Source organism: Equus caballus, chromosome 7, assembly GCF_041296265.1.
Source record: "Equus caballus isolate H_3958 breed thoroughbred chromosome 7, TB-T2T, whole genome shotgun sequence".
In the NCBI taxonomy this organism is placed as follows: Eukaryota; Metazoa; Chordata; class Mammalia; order Perissodactyla; family Equidae; genus Equus; species Equus caballus.
The window spans coordinates 68,301,998-68,319,161 of NC_091690.1; the positions used below are offsets into that span (position 1 = coordinate 68,301,998).

At 45.3% G+C, this 17,164-nt stretch overlaps 1 protein-coding gene across 35 annotated transcripts in view; it reads left to right on the forward strand.

Annotated features, from left to right (window-relative positions):
- The window catches only part of TENM4 (teneurin transmembrane protein 4), a 2,707,421-nt gene that overhangs the window by 2,607,792 nt on the left and 82,465 nt on the right, over nucleotides 1-17,164 (forward strand). For 24 of the 35 annotated variants that reach the window (XM_070274304.1, XM_070274303.1, XM_070274305.1 and 21 more), the window contains 5 exons: nucleotides 5,088-5,349; nucleotides 7,993-8,260; nucleotides 10,943-11,086; nucleotides 14,002-14,251; nucleotides 15,980-16,000. In XM_070274304.1, coding sequence (XP_070130405.1) covers nucleotides 5,088-5,349; nucleotides 7,993-8,260; nucleotides 10,943-11,086; nucleotides 14,002-14,251; nucleotides 15,980-16,000 — 945 coding nt within the window. The remainder of the gene's footprint in view (nucleotides 1-5,087; nucleotides 5,350-7,992; nucleotides 8,261-10,942; nucleotides 11,087-14,001; nucleotides 14,252-15,979; nucleotides 16,001-17,164) is intronic. The other 11 variants (XM_070274328.1, XM_070274326.1, XM_070274327.1 and 8 more) reach the window with 1 other exon arrangement.

Below are 17,164 nucleotides of genomic sequence, written 5' to 3' on the forward strand. Positions count from 1 at the left end.
CTTCACAACTCACTAGCTGTGTGGCCTTGTATCTGACTCTGGCCTAAGTCCCTTTGGCTGTAAATTAACCAGATTCTTCTCATTTGGTTCTTAGACTAAGCATAGGGTACTTTATACATACTCTCCTGCTCCATGGCTTATGATATAAAACACTGTCACGTGGACCACTTTCTACAGACCAGACAGCTCCAGAAGCCTTAGCATTCTTGCTGTGTGGTTTCTGTTTATAACTACCTAGGTCTATGAAAGCCATTGGGTGATGACAGAACTCTGACCTTTGGACCCCTGTGAGAACCATCACTAGAATGAAATAAAGTTTCTTTAATCACTCTAGCTCTCCCATTTGCTAGCTATGTGTTCTTGAACACATTTCCTCACCTCTCTAGGCCTCAACTTCATCTATTAAACTGTCCTAATACTATCTCACAAATTGGTTGTAAGGATTAGATTCGATGATGGATGGGAAACACCTTGCACACAGTAGGTATTTAATAAATCTTAGTTCCCTGCCCCACTCTGGTTCCTTGCTTATTTCCAGGGTCTGGTACATAGTAAGTATACGATAAATATTAGCTATTTATTAAAATTACAAATTATTAAACGACAAGAAGGTGATGATTACAGTACAGGCAATGAGAATATTTGGAGAAAAGGGTAGAGGAAAGAGGAAAGTGGAATATTTAGGCTGTCAGTGGTGACACGTCCTCTATTTTTAATAAAATCAGGTGATGGCAGTCCATCTGGCTAAGTGTAGGCCCATAAGGTTGATTTTCACTCTGTGTTGGAAATTATGCTCCAGCCTGATTGATTTTAGCACCTCTTTAATCCAATATCAGACGTGAACATGTCCCGGCCGAGGTGATAATGAAGCAGAGGCTCATCTGTTTGTAGACATGTGTGCCTCTTAGATGGGGTTGGCAAGCTTGGCGTGGAGTGCCCTCTCCCCCTCCTCTCACTGTATGAATGGGATGAGGCCCAGCTGGAAGAGGCTGGCGGCCAGTCCCCAGGGGTAATCTGTCCAGGCCACTGCTCCCTGTCCCACACTTGTTCTGTCCCAGGAAGCACTTCAGTGCAGACTTCCACTATAGCATGGAGGAATCTCCTTCCCCATGCTCTGTCTTTCCTACCTTCCAGCTCGGGGCTACCTGCTTTATGGAAGTGGCACATGTGAGCATCCTAGGCAACAGGTATTCTGACTACATTATTACCTGCTGTGAAACAAGCATCAAAAAGGAGCCATGGGGACTGCTCTTTTTTTGCCATGAAACTTGACCATCATTCATGTGAGGTGGCAAATCATCAGTCCTTTGCCCTGCTGTTCTTGGTTAGCCTGGGTCCATAAAACACACCAGAGTAGCTTAAGTGACTTAAGTTAAGGGTTAAGTTTGGTGACCCTTGGGAAAAGCCCACTCCAGCATCTCTCAGCCTTGATTCCTCCAGCTTGTGCTGCCCCTGTGATGTCTACTGCCCCTTGAGAGCATGGGGGTCCTAGGAGGTGAATATCAGCCATACTTCCTACATCAGCTGACTAAATTACTTCTTAGTAGCCAGAGTTGCTGCAACTTAGAGCTTGCATTTCAGAACAATTCTTACCAATGCACTATAGGGCTTAAATTTGCTTCCCAACTAAGACACTGCATAATGTATGAGAAAGTCATTACTTATTCTCTAAGTGTCTGAAGATCCCTGTTTGTTATATGTAAATGGGTAGCATCTTGCTCGTTTCCCTCCCCATCATGCCCGATTCACTTCTTTCTTACCTCTCATACCCAGGAGAGACTGTGAGGCTAGAGATATCATCTGGAGATAACAGTATATGCAAATGCAGGACCATGTCTATCTCATCTTTATGTTCCTCGCTTTCCAGGCAGGTACCATGATTCTTGCCCTCCTCTAGCTCCCCGCCAAAGCACACACCATGCTGAAATACCAGCCCTCAAGTCTTAACAAGAGCTCATAAACAGCAGACAATGGCAAAGAAGTTAGCCAAAGAGATCATTAAAAAGATGGAAAATAGAAGTCATGAAGAAAAATGTAAAGGAATAGCAGACAAGAGAAGCAGTTCAGGCTCGTTGAATTGAAAAATAGATTATACAGAGCCTGATGCTCAGGGAATGGGGCTCTGTGCTTTTCCCATCCATTATCCCATATAGCTAATTAATAACTCTGCCAAGTGATTATAATCATCAGCTTCCTTTTACCCAAGGAGATGGAGGCTCAGAAAGGTGACGTAACTCACCTGTGGAGTAAGGAGCAGTGCTTGGACTGGCCCTGAGCTGTTTGGGCTTTGTCTGAGAATCAGGCCTTCCCTTTGGGGTCAGATTCACACCCATGTCCACAAGAAGGTTTCCATCCAGATGAGCAGGCCTGGCTCTTGGCAAGAGCCAATTACACCCAGCTCTTGGCAAGGCCAGCTGCCCCCAGCTTGCACACAGCCTTGAGAATATGTCTTTTCATATTTGTCTTCAATCCCTCTCCACATTCATCCTCTCTTGAAGAGAGCTCGTAAGTCGGGCCAGAATTCTGTTTGACAGTTAAAAATGTTCTGTCAAAGTACAGATGCTTTTCAGTTCTGTGACAGAAGAGTACTCTGGGTATTTCTCCCACACTGTGGATATTCTCCTGGAAAGCCAAAACCTGAACTCTTAGTTTGAAAGAAACACCTTCCCTGGTGTTTTTCTATCAGTGGTTATCAAAGGATGGTGGCACCCAACTTCCTATACCCAGGTGTGGGCCTGGAAGGGGCTGAGTGAGGAGCTGGCAAAGTGGGCAAAAAGCTTCTACAAAGGGCAGAAGAGTCAGGCTTTGGAGCTTGGGGACCCGGATCTAGGGGCACCATACGCCAAGAGCAAGATCTCACACTAGGACAGGACAGTTCAATACAAAATCCTTGTGGTTTCTAGAGGAGAGAAAAGCAAGCTGGAGCAATGAGCCCAATCCTAAAAGGTGTATTTGTCAGGGATAAAGGTGAGGTCCTGCATTGGGGTCTCTAAAACCAACTGCCAGGTCAACGTTGGGTTGACTCACAATAACAGCCAAAGTAGGAAGCAACTTAGTGTATTTGATGGACAGTCAGTTCAGAAGAAATTGACAGTGTCACTTATGCCTTCATTCTGTAATTTATAACCATCAAGCACTGGGCTAGGTTCTGGAAAGACTGAGAGGATTCTTTGTCCCTGGGTCAGAGAGTTAAACATGTGATTCCATTACAGTGTGATGTGGGCTCTAAGGAGGAGTGCACATGGTACAGTGGGAACCCAGGGGAGGGAGCTAGAATTCTGACCTGGTAAGGAGTTAGCAGGAGCTCTCCATCCAAAAAAGCAAGATGAGTGGAATAGCTGGATCGTACGATAGTTCTATTTTTAATTTTTTGAGGAACCTCCATACTGTCTTCCATAGTGGCTGCACCAATTTACATTCCCAGCAGTGCACAAAGGTTCCTTTTTCTCCACATCCTTGCCAACACTTGTTATTTCTTATCTTCTTGATAGTAGCCATTCTGACAGATGTGAGGTGATAGCTGATTGTGGTTTTATTTGCATTTCCGTGATTAGTGATGTTGAGCATCTTTTCATTTGTTGGCCATCTGTATGTCTTCTTTGGAAAAATGTCTATTCAGCTTTTCTGCGCATTTTTAATTGGGTTGTTTTTTGATATGGAGTTGTATGAGTTCTTTATATATTTTGGATATGAACTCCTTATCAGATATATCATTTGCAAATATCTCCTCCCATTCAATAGGTTGCCTTTTCATTTTGTTGGTGGTTTCCTCTGCCATGCAAAGGCTTTTTAGTCTGATGTAGTTCCATTTGTTTATTTTTGCCTTTGTTGCCCTTGCCTGAGGAGACAGATCCAAAGAAATATTGCTAAGACCTATGTCAAGAGCTTATATGTCAACTAGACTTCAATTTTTAAAAAAAGCAAGATGAGGAAGGACTGGCCTTGAAAATACATCCTAAAAGTAATGGCTAAAAGGACTTTGTCCAAAGAGACGCCATAGCCAGGAGGCGGTAGATGGAAAGGATCACTGTTTCCGAGTCCTGAAGGAATGTCAAAGGCAGAAGGAACAGACTAGTATGAAGTCACCCCAGCAGGGGGAACAAGGCCCAGTGGCTAAAGGGCTCTAAGGAGAGGGACCAGTTCCCTCTCTTCTATAAGGAAAGGCTCAATTCCAAAAAAGAAAGTCCTAACAATCAGAATTAACCAAGGATGGGACAATCCTCTTGTAGACATAGCAAGCTCCTCGTCACTAGAAGTGACCAAATGGCCCACTCATGGTGATTCAGTAAAAGAGACTAAAGCATCAGATTGGCGAGGGCAATGAACATGAACAAAGGCTGGGTGACTGGCTCTAAGGGACACTATCCTGGAGACCTCATCTCAGCTGGGAGGTTGGGACTCAGTCTTCTGGTTCCCGTTTCACTTCTAATATGCTATGATTCTGATTGTGCCTGTCTCTAAGTTGCTTGGCTATTTTGTAATTCCAAAGGCCTCTTTTGAGTAATCTATCATAATCAGAGATAAAATGCTGTAGAGTCATAGAATCTTAGTGACTTAAGGATAATCTATTTAAACCTTTACATTTTATAGATGAGAATATTGAGGATCAGAGAGGTTCAGTGGCTTAACCCAAGATTACACAGTAGTTCATGGTAGAGGTAGGACTAGGCTTAGGGTTCCTAACACCAGAGCGGGACTTGTGCAGACTTTCCACTGGGCTTCAACGCTAAGAGGTCCTAAGTACCAGAAGCACGATAGCAGAGACTCATCAGCTGTTCCATGTCCTGGCAAATGGCTCTCCGTGGCAGGGGTTATTAATTTGGTTTTGACAAATTCTCTGTGGTAATCATTTTCAAAAAAAATAATAATAATGCTTCCTGGGATCTGTGTTACTATTTGTGGCTGCACTGAAGTCTTTTAGGTTTTAGAGCCTCCTCAACAAGTACTCAGACCCTTTGGTACAATTTTTTTCTCCTTTCTATATCTCTCTTTCTCCTCCTCTTACTTCTTCCCTTCCTCCTCATCTCATTTCCTTCTTTTTCTGCTCCCCCGTCTCCTCTTATTCTCAATCCTCCCCTCCCACACAGCTTTGACTTGGTCACAAATGGCGGCATCTCCATCATCCTGCGTTTCGAGCGGGCACCTTTCATCACACAGGAGCACACCCTCTGGCTGCCTTGGGACCGCTTCTTTGTCATGGAAACCATCACCATGCGACATGAGGAGAATGAGATCCCCAGCTGTGACCTGAGCAACTTCGCCCGCCCCAACCCTGTCGTGTCTCCATCCGCACTGACGTCCTTTGCCAGCTCCTGTGCAGAGAAAGGCCCCATCGTTCCAGAAATTCAGGTACCCCATTTTCTTAACTGCATTTCTCCATGATGTTGTTTCATTTGGGGGGGTGGAGGAGGATCTCAGAGACAGGGAAAAACAAGACCTCATCAGCCCACCATGCAGAATCCAGCTGCCAGAATCCACAGTAGCTGTGGTGTCACAATATGATGGCCACCCCTCTTACACACTGGAGACACATGAGCACTGGAAACTGCCTGGCACACTCCAGCATATAATAAATTCCCACTCTCTTTCTGCTCTGCCAGCCAGTTGACTTCCACTTTCCTTTTTCCCAACCCCCTTTCTTCCCCCCACCATTATTTCTGTTAAAAAAATTTATGATGATAGGTTCTACCAAGAGGAGTGAGACAGAGGGTCTCAAATAGTGAGCGTGATAATAAAGATTAAAGGTAAAAATGTATATGAGGTGCTTATGGCACAATGTCTGGCACCCAGTAGGGACGCAATAAATTTTAGCAATTATTGTTAAGATTATTTTACACAGGCTGCCTTCATGCCAATTAAGGATTGCTTTGGCTCAAATCTATACGTGCAAGTCTTTTACTTAATTATCATTAAAAGGAACTAATTTGGAAAGATGCATTTTAATCTGATAGAAATCAAGATAGATTCTTTGCCTAGCACTAAGCTGTGCAGAGTTGAATTTCTTCCACTATCCCAGCCTCATTTCTAATGGCAGAAATGAAGGCCTGGGGAAGAGGAGAGAGAGCGGTGCAGGGAGATGCGCCCGTGGTCTCCACTGCCTAACGAGAGCTCCGGCTATGCGCATGTGAATGGACTGCCAGTGCTGGTGGAGCGGGGAGTTTATACATTTTTGTGTGTATGTTTCACACCTGGCTGAGCAAAACACATCTCTGTGTGCCCTGTTGAGTGGCTTCAGACGCCAGCCCACAAGAAGGAAGTACAACCATTTTGAAATTTTCATTGCAGCCACAGGTTGAAACCTCACTCCTTTTCAGAGATTCAGCGCTTGTCTCCTGTCTCCACTACCAGGCTGACCTTTCTCTTGAAGTGGTTGTCAGCGGAGACAGAGCTTGCTGGAGAGAAGTAATTTGCTACTCAACCCTGGTTCAGCTCCAGCCAGACATTTTCCCAGGAGCAGGGACTTTGGAACAAATAAGGTTAAAGGTCCCACCCTCTTTACAGTGCTCCCTGGGCTGGGTGTCTACAAGCCCAGCTGGGTCACAAACCTTGCTTATTATCAGATTCGTGAAATACATGAGAACGCACTCTTGGGTTTTCCTAGTCATTGACTAGCCTTTGCAAGTACTGGGAGATGTAAATTTTAAAGAATATGTAAAATAAGGTAAATATTTATGAGAGCATCAGGATGGCACTTAAACTCGGCCTATGGTTCACTGGAGTATGGAGCCTGCTTTGCCTAGAACTTGTAAGCTGAGGTTTAAGAAGATTGCTTTGGTTTAGGCCCAATCCCTGAAGTTTTCTATGTTCAGGAAAATAGAGTGGGGGTGGGAGTTCACACCTATCTATGAAATGGACAGAAAGGAAAAGGCTTTCTTTGTGAAGGCCCAGTTCCTCTGTGAACACAGGAAGAGAATAATCACTGTCCTTTTAATGGATACGTTAGCCTCAATTGATTTAATGTCCCCTTCTTGAAACAGAGCCCAGAGCATCAAGCTGATAAAAGTTCTCTGCTTTTGCCATGTGCCTGATCATCCAGGCATTAATTTAAACTTGCCATCTTGGAACCGAGCCCATTGCACCCAGTAGATAAAGTGCTGCCTTCCCCACCACTCTGTTCATCTAGCACAGCATTGGAGCACAGAAACTCCATGTGGCTGATTCGACCTCTTTCTATGGATGAGCTGGGGATATTAGCCACAGGACCTTGGCAGGGTGTGCTCTCAACCCTGCCTAATTGTTTGGTCAACATCTCGTAATCTCTGTTTACTTTCCTGAAGAGGAAAGCCATTTGAAACAGATCTTACTTTAGGAAAGCTTTGAGAGAGAAGCAATCCTTGCTGAGGCAGTGGTCTGGATTAGTCTGAGGGAAAGGTCTTTCTTCATAGTACCCCCTGCTTCCGGCACCACCACCACCAGCAGCACCATCGTCCCACTTAGTAACATTTATTGAGTATCATTATGTGCTGGGCACTTTATATATGTGAACTTACTCAATCCTCACACTAATCCAATGAGGAAAGTGAGATTCAGAGGTCCCATGAGTTTTCTAGGATGACACAGCTAGTAAATGAGAGGTGACATTATGATTATTTTACACACATTATCTTCCACGTTCCTCTCAATAATGCGATGAGATGAGCATCGTCATTCCTGTTGAATGGAGGAGAAAGCTGAGGCTCAATGAGGCAGGGTTGTGCCACATCAGAGCTGGCCCCGGGAACCGGGCCTTCTGACTCTTCTTTCCCTCCTCCTCTTCCCTTTTCTCCCTCTCTTCCTTTTTTCTCTCCTCCTCCTACTCTATTTCACACTGTGCTTCCCCCTCTTCTTTCTTCTCTTTGTTCTAGTTCCTGCTCCTCCTCTTCTCTTCTCCCCTCCTCCATCTCTACTTCCTCTTCTGCCTCTTGAACACCCAGAGTATGTGGGTGGGGCTGTGGCCATCTTCCCTCCACGAGTGATTCCATGACCGTCACTTGCTATGATCTGTCTCTCTAGGCTTTGCAGGAGGAAATCTCCATCTCTGGCTGCAAGATGCGGCTGAGCTACCTGAGCAGCCGTACTCCTGGCTACAAATCTGTCCTGAGGATCAGCCTCACCCACCCTACCATCCCCTTCAACCTCATGAAGGTTCACCTCATGGTGGCGGTTGAGGGCCGCCTCTTCAGGAAGTGGTTTGCTGCAGCCCCAGACTTATCCTATTATTTCATCTGGGACAAGACAGACGTGTACAACCAGAAGGTGTTCGGGCTCTCAGAAGCCTTCGGTAAGCCTCCCAGCCACAGGACTCAACGCCGTCCTCAAGAGAGATAACAGCACCTGCAGGGGACAGGGCTCTTTTTCCACTTCCCTTGTTTCTTCTTCCTCTCTTCCCCTTCTCAGAAATGCCTAAGGCTTAGTTGGCCTTCGAGACCATTCAGTCACCATCCATGACCTAAAAGAATGTACTCAAAGATCTGAATGTGGAAAACTTGACCATTAAAAAGAGAAGTTATCACTTATGCGTGGAATCTAAAAAAAAAAAAAACTTAGCTCACTGATACAGAGAACATATACAGGTTGCCAGAGGTGGAGGTTAGGGGGTGAATGAAAAGGGTGAAGGTGGCCAAAAGGTATAAACTTCCACTTACAAAATAAATAAGTCCTGGGGATATAATGTACAGCATGGTAACTATAGTTAATAATACTGTATTGTATATTTGAAAATTGCTAAGAGAGTAAATCTTAAAAGTTCTCATCAGGAAAAAATAAATAAAAGAAGTTAGGAAACCAAAAAGGCCGTTGAAAAGCACTATGGTGGTATGTGATGGGCTAAAAGAGGCTATGCCACAAACATAGAGCCACGTGGACATGGCCCTGGCCCCCACAGCCTTCGGGCCTGAACTTACCCATTAAAAATATGGGAGCTTGGAGCTCCTGGGTTTCTTCAGTTTTATTGAGGTACGGGAGCTAAGATTCTTCCATCATCAGAAAGGCTTTTTGGCCTCTTTACCTCGTTTCCAATCAGAGAGGTTGTCTCTTTGTTGTTATTTCTGTCTTTTCTTAAGATGAAGCAGAAGGTAACTAGAGCCTCTCCTGGAGTCCCAGCCCCACACAGACCTGGACTTCAGGGCCTGGTTGTGCTCATTTCAGCTTCTGGGTGAGAGAAGGTCCCAGGTGGGGTTCAGAGCTGGACTGTCAGCGGTCCTAACCCCTGCAGGGCTAACCCTCGACGTCCTTAGAAGAATAGCCAGGAAACCCCTTCTCATCTTGAACGCTGCTCCAACTTCATCATTCCCTTTCTAGAGTCAGCAGAGGCAGAATGAGGAAGTGGAGAAGGAGTAATACTGTAGGAAGAAGAAAGGAAGGGGTAAAAAGAGAGGGAGGAAAGGAAGGAAGGAGGGAAGGAGAGTATCTGTTGAGCCCCTGCTCCGGGCGACGTGCTCCCCTGTGCATTGCTATCCGTTCATCCTCACAACCAGCCTGTGAGTGAGAAATTGTCCTCAAATTCTGCATAGGAAACTGAGTCCCAGAGAGGTGAGGTGACTTCCCAAGGATGCACAAGGAAGGAACAGAGCTGGGCTTATCCCAGGTCTTCCCTGTAGTTTTGTATCCCACCCTACCCCACAGGGCACACTGGGAGCAGAGATGCCATCTCTCTGTTCACGAACCCTTCTGTAGACCAAACTATATCTGTTGTCTCTTCAGAAACAATGAAGCCTTACAACCTTTTCAGATGAAATGACCACATTTAGTGCCCACCAGTCAGGTAAAAAGGGAAGTGTCTACACAGTGAGACTTCAAGGGCTAAAGTTTATGGGGTGAGATCACGGGTGACCAGTAGGAGGCATAGTGGCCACTTAAGGAACTCAAGGTCACAGGGAAGTGGTCACAGGGACCTCTTCCAACTACATTCCCCTCCTGCCACAGATGGCCAGCGGTCTTTTATGGCACCTAAAAGAAACTTCAAGGGGCTGCCCAATGTTAGTTCCTGTCTTGGGCATGTGGTAGGCTATTGCCCACTAGAAAATAATGTCTGCACAGAAGTTACCTGGAAGAAATGGTGTGCCCATCTGTGCTGATTTCTTTCCATAGGGCGGGTACAGGGCTTTTTCCAAACCCAGGCTCAGGGAGCCTGCTGTGGTTAGCCTGCATCCCAGGGACCTTCTAAGGAGACCTGGATTTATGAAACATGAGTGAAACCAGAGATTTTCAAGCCTTGAGACCTCAAAGCAACTTTCAGCTGTCAAAGTACCCTAACTGAGCTCCTTTTCCATTTATTCATTATAAATGATTTTGGAGTTTTTTTTCTTTATAAAAGTAATATGTTCAATAATCAAAATATGAAAAATGGACAAAAAATAGAAATAAAGTCATCCATGTTCCTGTAAACGAATACAACCACTTGCTAATAATTAAATTTATTTTCTTTTTTCATGTATAGTTTTTTTTTAAAACACAGATATAATATTGTATATAACCAGTGTTTTCAACTTAGCATTAGTCCATAATCATCTTCCATGTCACCCCATGGTCTTCTTAACCATAATTTCCAGTGCGTAATATTCTTCAAATGGATGCACTTTGGTTTGCTCAAGCTCTCATCCCTTTTGAACCTGTATATTACTCCCAGTTTTCCACTGTTATAAATAACGCTGCAGTGAAGACTTCTGTGCCTAAAGTATTTTCACACTAAAGATTATTTCCCTCAAATCGATTCACTTGGGTCCTTTTTAAAGTATTTAGTACATTTGCTTAACTTTTCCTAATAACGTACGATCACTCTTCAAAAAAGGATGTTAAAGCTCGTCATCCCTGTGTTAGCATTGCACACAGATGTGATTCCACCTGAGAAATATGACCCTTTTGTCCTCTTCTACAAAAGACAAGCAGGGCCTTGCATGCAGGACTAAAAGCCAAAGATAAGGGTTTGCTCACCTCTACATTTTGTGCCTTTTGTTTTTTACAGTTTCCGTGGGTTATGAGTATGAATCCTGCCCAGATCTGATCCTGTGGGAAAAAAGAACAGCAGTGCTGCAGGGCTATGAAATCGATGCTTCCAAACTGGGAGGATGGAGCCTGGACAAACATCATGCTCTCAACATTCAAAGTGGTGAGTGGATTAATAGACTTCGAGGAGCCGGGCCAGGCGTGTGACCCCCGTCTCATAGCCTTTGTGCCCAACCAGACAAAAGATGCACACTTCAAATTATGTAGGCTCATATGTGATCAGTCAGTCAGAAGGATTAGTCAACATATATTCTCTGGGTACCTGCTCTAATCTTGTCACCACTAGGCACTGGAGATGCAGAAATGAAAGGCCTCAGGAATGTCCACTCTGGTTGGAAGCAAACACTTCCTAGGCAACATCCATGCTGTGTCATGGACAGCACCATCCCAGAGGGAAGTGCGGGACACTATGTGTGCAGAGAAGAGGAGCACCTCACCCAGCTTCTTGGTTCAGCAAGGCAGCCTTTGGAGAGGACTCCTGACCTGAGTCTCAGTGGTCCATAGAATTAGCCCTATGTATCAAGTGGGAGAACATTCTAGGCAAAGGGCACAGTATGTGCCAAAGCACTGAAGCCTGAAAGAAGAGGATTTGGAGAGAAGGTTCATTGTGGTTTGAGCAAAGGTTGAAATGCAGGGACTAGCAAAGCCAAAGCTAGGGGCTTGAGCAGCTGGAGCCCAGGGTAAGAAGATTAGCACTCAACTTCATCCAGAGGCAAAGGTCAAGCCTCTAAAAGATCTAAAGCCTGCTATGACACAGTCAGATCTGTGTTTTGGATAGCTCACCCTGACTGTGTTCTGAGACAGGACAGCTAAATATGGCAATGAGGCCGGATATCTCCTGCCTGATCTATAGATGCAATGAATGTCTATCAAAGCCACCACGTGTTTTGGGGGGAAATTAGCAAACTAATTCTAAAATTTATGATAGAATAAAGAGTTATGAATAGATAAGACAGGCTTTAAGAACAAAAAAGAGGCACTCACCAGATATTAAGCTATCATAGAAAAACCGTAATCTCTAAAACTGTGTGGTGCTGGCACAGGAACAGATCAGTAGATTCCTCGGGACAGAACAAGGAGACCAGAAACTGTGAGTAGTAATTAAAACTAGGGTTGGCCACGAATGTCAGAAAAGCCAAAATAAAAGAATTGCAAACAAGTTAAAAATTTGTTTCTCACTCACCTGAAAGTCTGGAGGGGGATAGTCCAGGGCTGGTTTGGCACTCTGCAGGGTCACAGGTCCAGGCTCCTCCCCTCTTGTTGCTCTAATCACGCCTCCATCCCCACGGTCATAGTCCAAGGTGACCGTGTCAGCTCCAGCCCTCACATCCACTTTCCAGCCAGCAAGAAGGAGAGAAAGGACTAAGAGCAGGACCCTTCCATTGTAAGCACACCTCCCAGCAGCTGCCCACACGACTTCTACTTCCATGCCATCAGCCAGCACTTTAGTCATCTGCCAAGTGTAGCTGCACACGGGGCTGGGGATTGTAGTCGGTTCCAGATAGTCATGTGCCTACCTAAACATCAGGGGTTCTATAATTTGGAATACAGACAGGGTAGCTAGGATGGAGATCCGTGGATGACTACAAGTTTCTGCCACACACCCTGTAAATACAGGAAATTGGTATATGATGGAGGTAACGTCATGTATCCGTGGAGGAGGGATAGGTGTTTCAGGAATTGGTACTGGCAAAATTGGCTTAATATGTGAAGAAAAACAAAACTGAGTTCACACTGTATTTTTATGTATTTTGCATACAAAATAAATAAAGCTTGATTAAAGATCTAAATTTGAAGATAACACTTTAAAATTAATAGAGGAAAATACAGGAGAATACTTTTATGATCTCAGAGATGGATTCCCAAAACCTAAAAAAAGCACAAACAAGGCCCAGCCCTGCGGTGTAGCAGTTAAGTTTGGCACACTCCACTTCGGTGGCCCAGGTTCACGGGTTCAGATCCCAGGTGCAGACTTACTCCACGCCATGCTGTGGAGGCATCCCACATACAAAATAGAGGAAGATTGACACAGATGTTAGTTCAGGGCTAATCTTCCTCTGCCAAAAAGAATAAAATAGAAAAATCACAAACATTAGAGTAGAAAAATGATTGATTAGACTACATAAAAATGAAAGATATCTGTTCAATATAGGACACAGCTAATAGGTGCGAGCCTGGGAGAAGATTCTTGTGACCATAAAAAGCAAAACTCACTCAGACTTCAGTATGGAACGGGTGAGGCAGGAGGCCGGGAGTCCAATGGGAAGCTGTGGCAATAATACAGGAGATAAAGGATAATCTGGACTGAAAAGGAATAGTATAGATATGAGATGAAGCTTACAAGTCAAGGTCAATCCCTTCATTTTGCTGGTGGGGAAACTGAGGCCAAACAGCAGTTAAAGCCGTGAAGGGACTATGCAAAATCTGAGATCAGTCCTTTAGTAGCAGAAACAGGTGGACACCCAGGTCTCTTGGCTCTACTTTGGTGAAAAGAGACCATGAGCTCACTTGTGCATTTCTATAAACATTTGTGGTGTCTACTCTGTGTCAGGTTCTGTGCTAGGCTCTAGGGGATGCAGAAACGGTATCAATCTAAAAAGAGAGAAACATGTTAAGTGCAATAAAGAATTCTTGCTGGAGTAGAGACATGGAGCAGGTGCATGAGATGTGTGTTATTGGTTTGAGAGGCAGTGAAGCTGAATGACTGAGAGTGCAGATCAGGAGTCCTTCTCCTATCATCCGTGTGACCTTGGGTGAGCCACCTAGCCTGTTCCCCATTAGTAGAGGGGGAATAATAGTACCTCTCACAGAGTTGGGAGAATTCAGTCAGTAAAGCAGTATGGCCTGTTCAGGACACTGGGTTTCATTATGGAGGAGAGGCGGCCTTGGGAGGTGAGTCTGGAAATAGTAGGCAGAGGTTTTGCATTCCTTGCAAAATCCTGGTGACTCTCTGGTCGGCCACAGAAGACAGCCAGTCCCTGCTCCATGGATGACTCTGTTCTTCTGTCCTTGTCCCAGGCATCTTGCACAAAGGGAATGGAGAGAACCAGTTCGTGTCTCAGCAGCCACCTGTCATCGGGAGCATCATGGGCAATGGGCGCCGCAGAAGCATCTCCTGCCCCAGCTGCAATGGCCTTGCTGATGGCAACAAGCTTCTGGCCCCCGTGGCCCTCACCTGTGGCTCCGACGGGAGCCTCTATGTGGGAGATTTCAACTACATCCGAAGGATCTTCCCCTCTGGGAACGTCACCAACATCCTGGAGTTGAGGTATGTAAGGTGAGGCCTTCCTCACAGGTCTTAATAACGTCATCCCTTTGCCATTCTCTGGGCCCACCTGGCATTACCCACTGGGCCCAGAAAAGCGGGAAAGACAGAACCTCACCTGTCACCTGTCAGGCTCTGGGACTTTTCACTTCCCAGCTCAGAGGCTAAACTGTAAGCTGAGGGCTCTGGGGAAGTAGGTACTGCTTTCCACCGGGCACTGCATGAAGACAAGCCACGCTTGGAACAGGGAGATGTCCTTAGTGTCCAGATGACGTAGAAGGCTGCTAGCAACCAAGAGTTAGACTACTTGGAAGCCCTTGAATCTTCTTTCTGTTTCCTAGCACCAAACGGATTGGAATGACCACATGAGTCTTTCTATAAGGACAAGGGATGGCATAATGGACAAGGCCCCCACACCGGTGTTCCCAGGTTTGGCCCTGCCACTTAACACTCATCAGAGTTAGTGGCAGTTGTCTTCAGCTGCCCACTACAGAGATAAGGCCCACAGGCTGAAATTGGCAGCACCCGTCTGCTCCTAAGGTGCTGCAGAGCCCACCAAGTGAGTCAGCCTTTTCTTTTTCCCCATCCTGACTGTGAGAGATAGAGCACAGTTATTCCCTGGAGTAAGTGCTTGCTGCGACTCTCACTGCAGTGTGTGTGTGAGAGGAGGGGACGGCTTGCTGGCTGACCGACAGCCATCACGGCCCTCAAGATGAGACTGTGAGTGTTCGCCCACACACAGGGACAAATGAAAGAGAGGGTCTTTGGCCACGAAAAGCATCAGAAGCTCCCATTCTGTGGACTCAGGAAATCAAGTATCAGGCTGAATGAGAATAAGGGCACCGATGGAATATTCTCTGCTTTTCTTCCCTCTTTTATAAGTTTGACTGGCATAAACATCTGCCAAAGAAGAAGGAACCCTGGGGTGTATTTGCTTCAGTCAACTGCTCATATTGTCTTTCCATCTCCTGCACTATCATGGAAAGAGCCATGGACTAGGGGATCAGCCCACCTTGGCGGAGAGGCTGTACATTTTTGGGCAAGAGACTTACCCTCTCTGGACCTCCGTTTTCACATCTTTCAAATAAGAGATCCTGTTTTCCCTATCTCCCTCCCACAGCTGGGAGATCATGGAAGACAGTGGGTAGGGAAGTGAGGAGTAAATGAAATTTGGAAAGAAAATTTATTAATATGTTATCATCTTGATATATTTTCTTCCAGTCTTTTTTCCCAGGCCTGTTTCCCTGTGTCACCCCCTCCCTTCTAATTATACTATGTCTCCAATTCTGTATCCTATCGTGAGGAGGATCGTGGTGGGCTACACAAGTTTTGATAACTCTCTGTAGGGCAGTGCGCATGCAGAGACACGGCAGTGAGAGTGTGTATCTCTGGGGATGTGTCTCTGTACAGGGGAGGGATCCACTGTTCAGCCTCTGTCTTAGCCCTGGTGGAAGCAGCAACATGTCTACTTCATCCTCTTCCCCTGAAGTCAGCAGTAGCAGTGCAGGTGAAACTGTGCCTCTTCTGTGATATGTAGCTGCTTGTAAGTGAGCTCACTGACAAGTAATATCCAATATAAAATATATCAGTGTCAGAGCTGCTAAGTCTTTATTTATTATAGTATTATACAGTACCATTGCTGTCAAGTTTTCAGGCTGCTAATAATGCTTCTAACCCTGCTGCTAACACCTCATTCTTTCTTCTATTCCCTGCTCTCCTGTCTTCTGTCAGAAATAAAGATTTCAGACATAGGTAAGCCAACCAGTGGAGAATTTCCTGTCTCTCCTCTGCCTTGTTGCATGTTGTATGGTAAGCTGCACGTGTCAGTTTCAGATGGCTCAGTGGCAAATGAATCCTTCGTGATTGTAAGTGGTTGGGGGTAATCAGTTACAATGAGAGGCAGTCATTAATAACGGTGGGGCAGGTGGCAAGAGCCTGAACTCCTTCCATCTCTAGCAAGGTGCAGCAGTTACTCTGTAGTCTGTGGACGTGACAGACTGAAGTAATAGGGGGCACAGTTGAAACCTTGGCATGGTAATTTGAGCACCACAGTTTGCTTATCCTTGGAATAAATGAGGACGTCATCCTAACTGTGTTGAGTGACTTTGATGATCACAGTGGGAAGTCCTGAGAACATCTCGATCAGGCAGAGAACCTGGAAGAAGACAGGTTTCAGGTTTGCACTTCTGTGGGCATTCCGGGGGCCTCAGCTTTGGTGGCTGGGATGCCAGGTGACCCCAGCAGAAGGTTTGCCAGCAAGGACAGAATGGGGGAGGATTTTCAGACCATACGGACCACCCAAATAGAACACTCCCCAAATAGGAACTTTGTCACAAAGTAGACTGTCATGTAGGCCACAGTGACACTGCAGAAGGCAGGAGTGAGCCTCGTCCGACACACCGAGAGAAATGTCTGCCTGTCAGCATCACCTGTCATTGTGGCACTCATCTAACTCCTGGGTAACAGTCACCTCCAAGTCTCCTGTCCTCACACACATTTGGGTGACTTGAAAGTAGCCATGGGCAGATGGAGCTGTGGCTTGCACTGCCACAGAGGTGGCTCTTAGTTATCCACATGGGACATACGGGGTACATACTAAATTGGCATAAAAGAAAGTCTTCAGATGGTGGAAAGAGTCAAATAGACCTAAAATCCAATAATTATTATCTATATAATTAGATATAGTATTCATGTCACCATCATATATATTATTTTAAGATAATAATTAACATGTATGGAGCATTTAGCATGTAGCAGAGAGGGGGTTAAGTGATTTACATGGATTATAGCGTTTTGTCCCCAAACCACCCTGTGGGATAGGTTCTCGTGATTACATCCAACTTACAAATGAAAACACAGAAGCTCCCCAATTGGGCCTTGAAAAAATTACTTCATCTGTCGGAGCTTTAGTTTCTA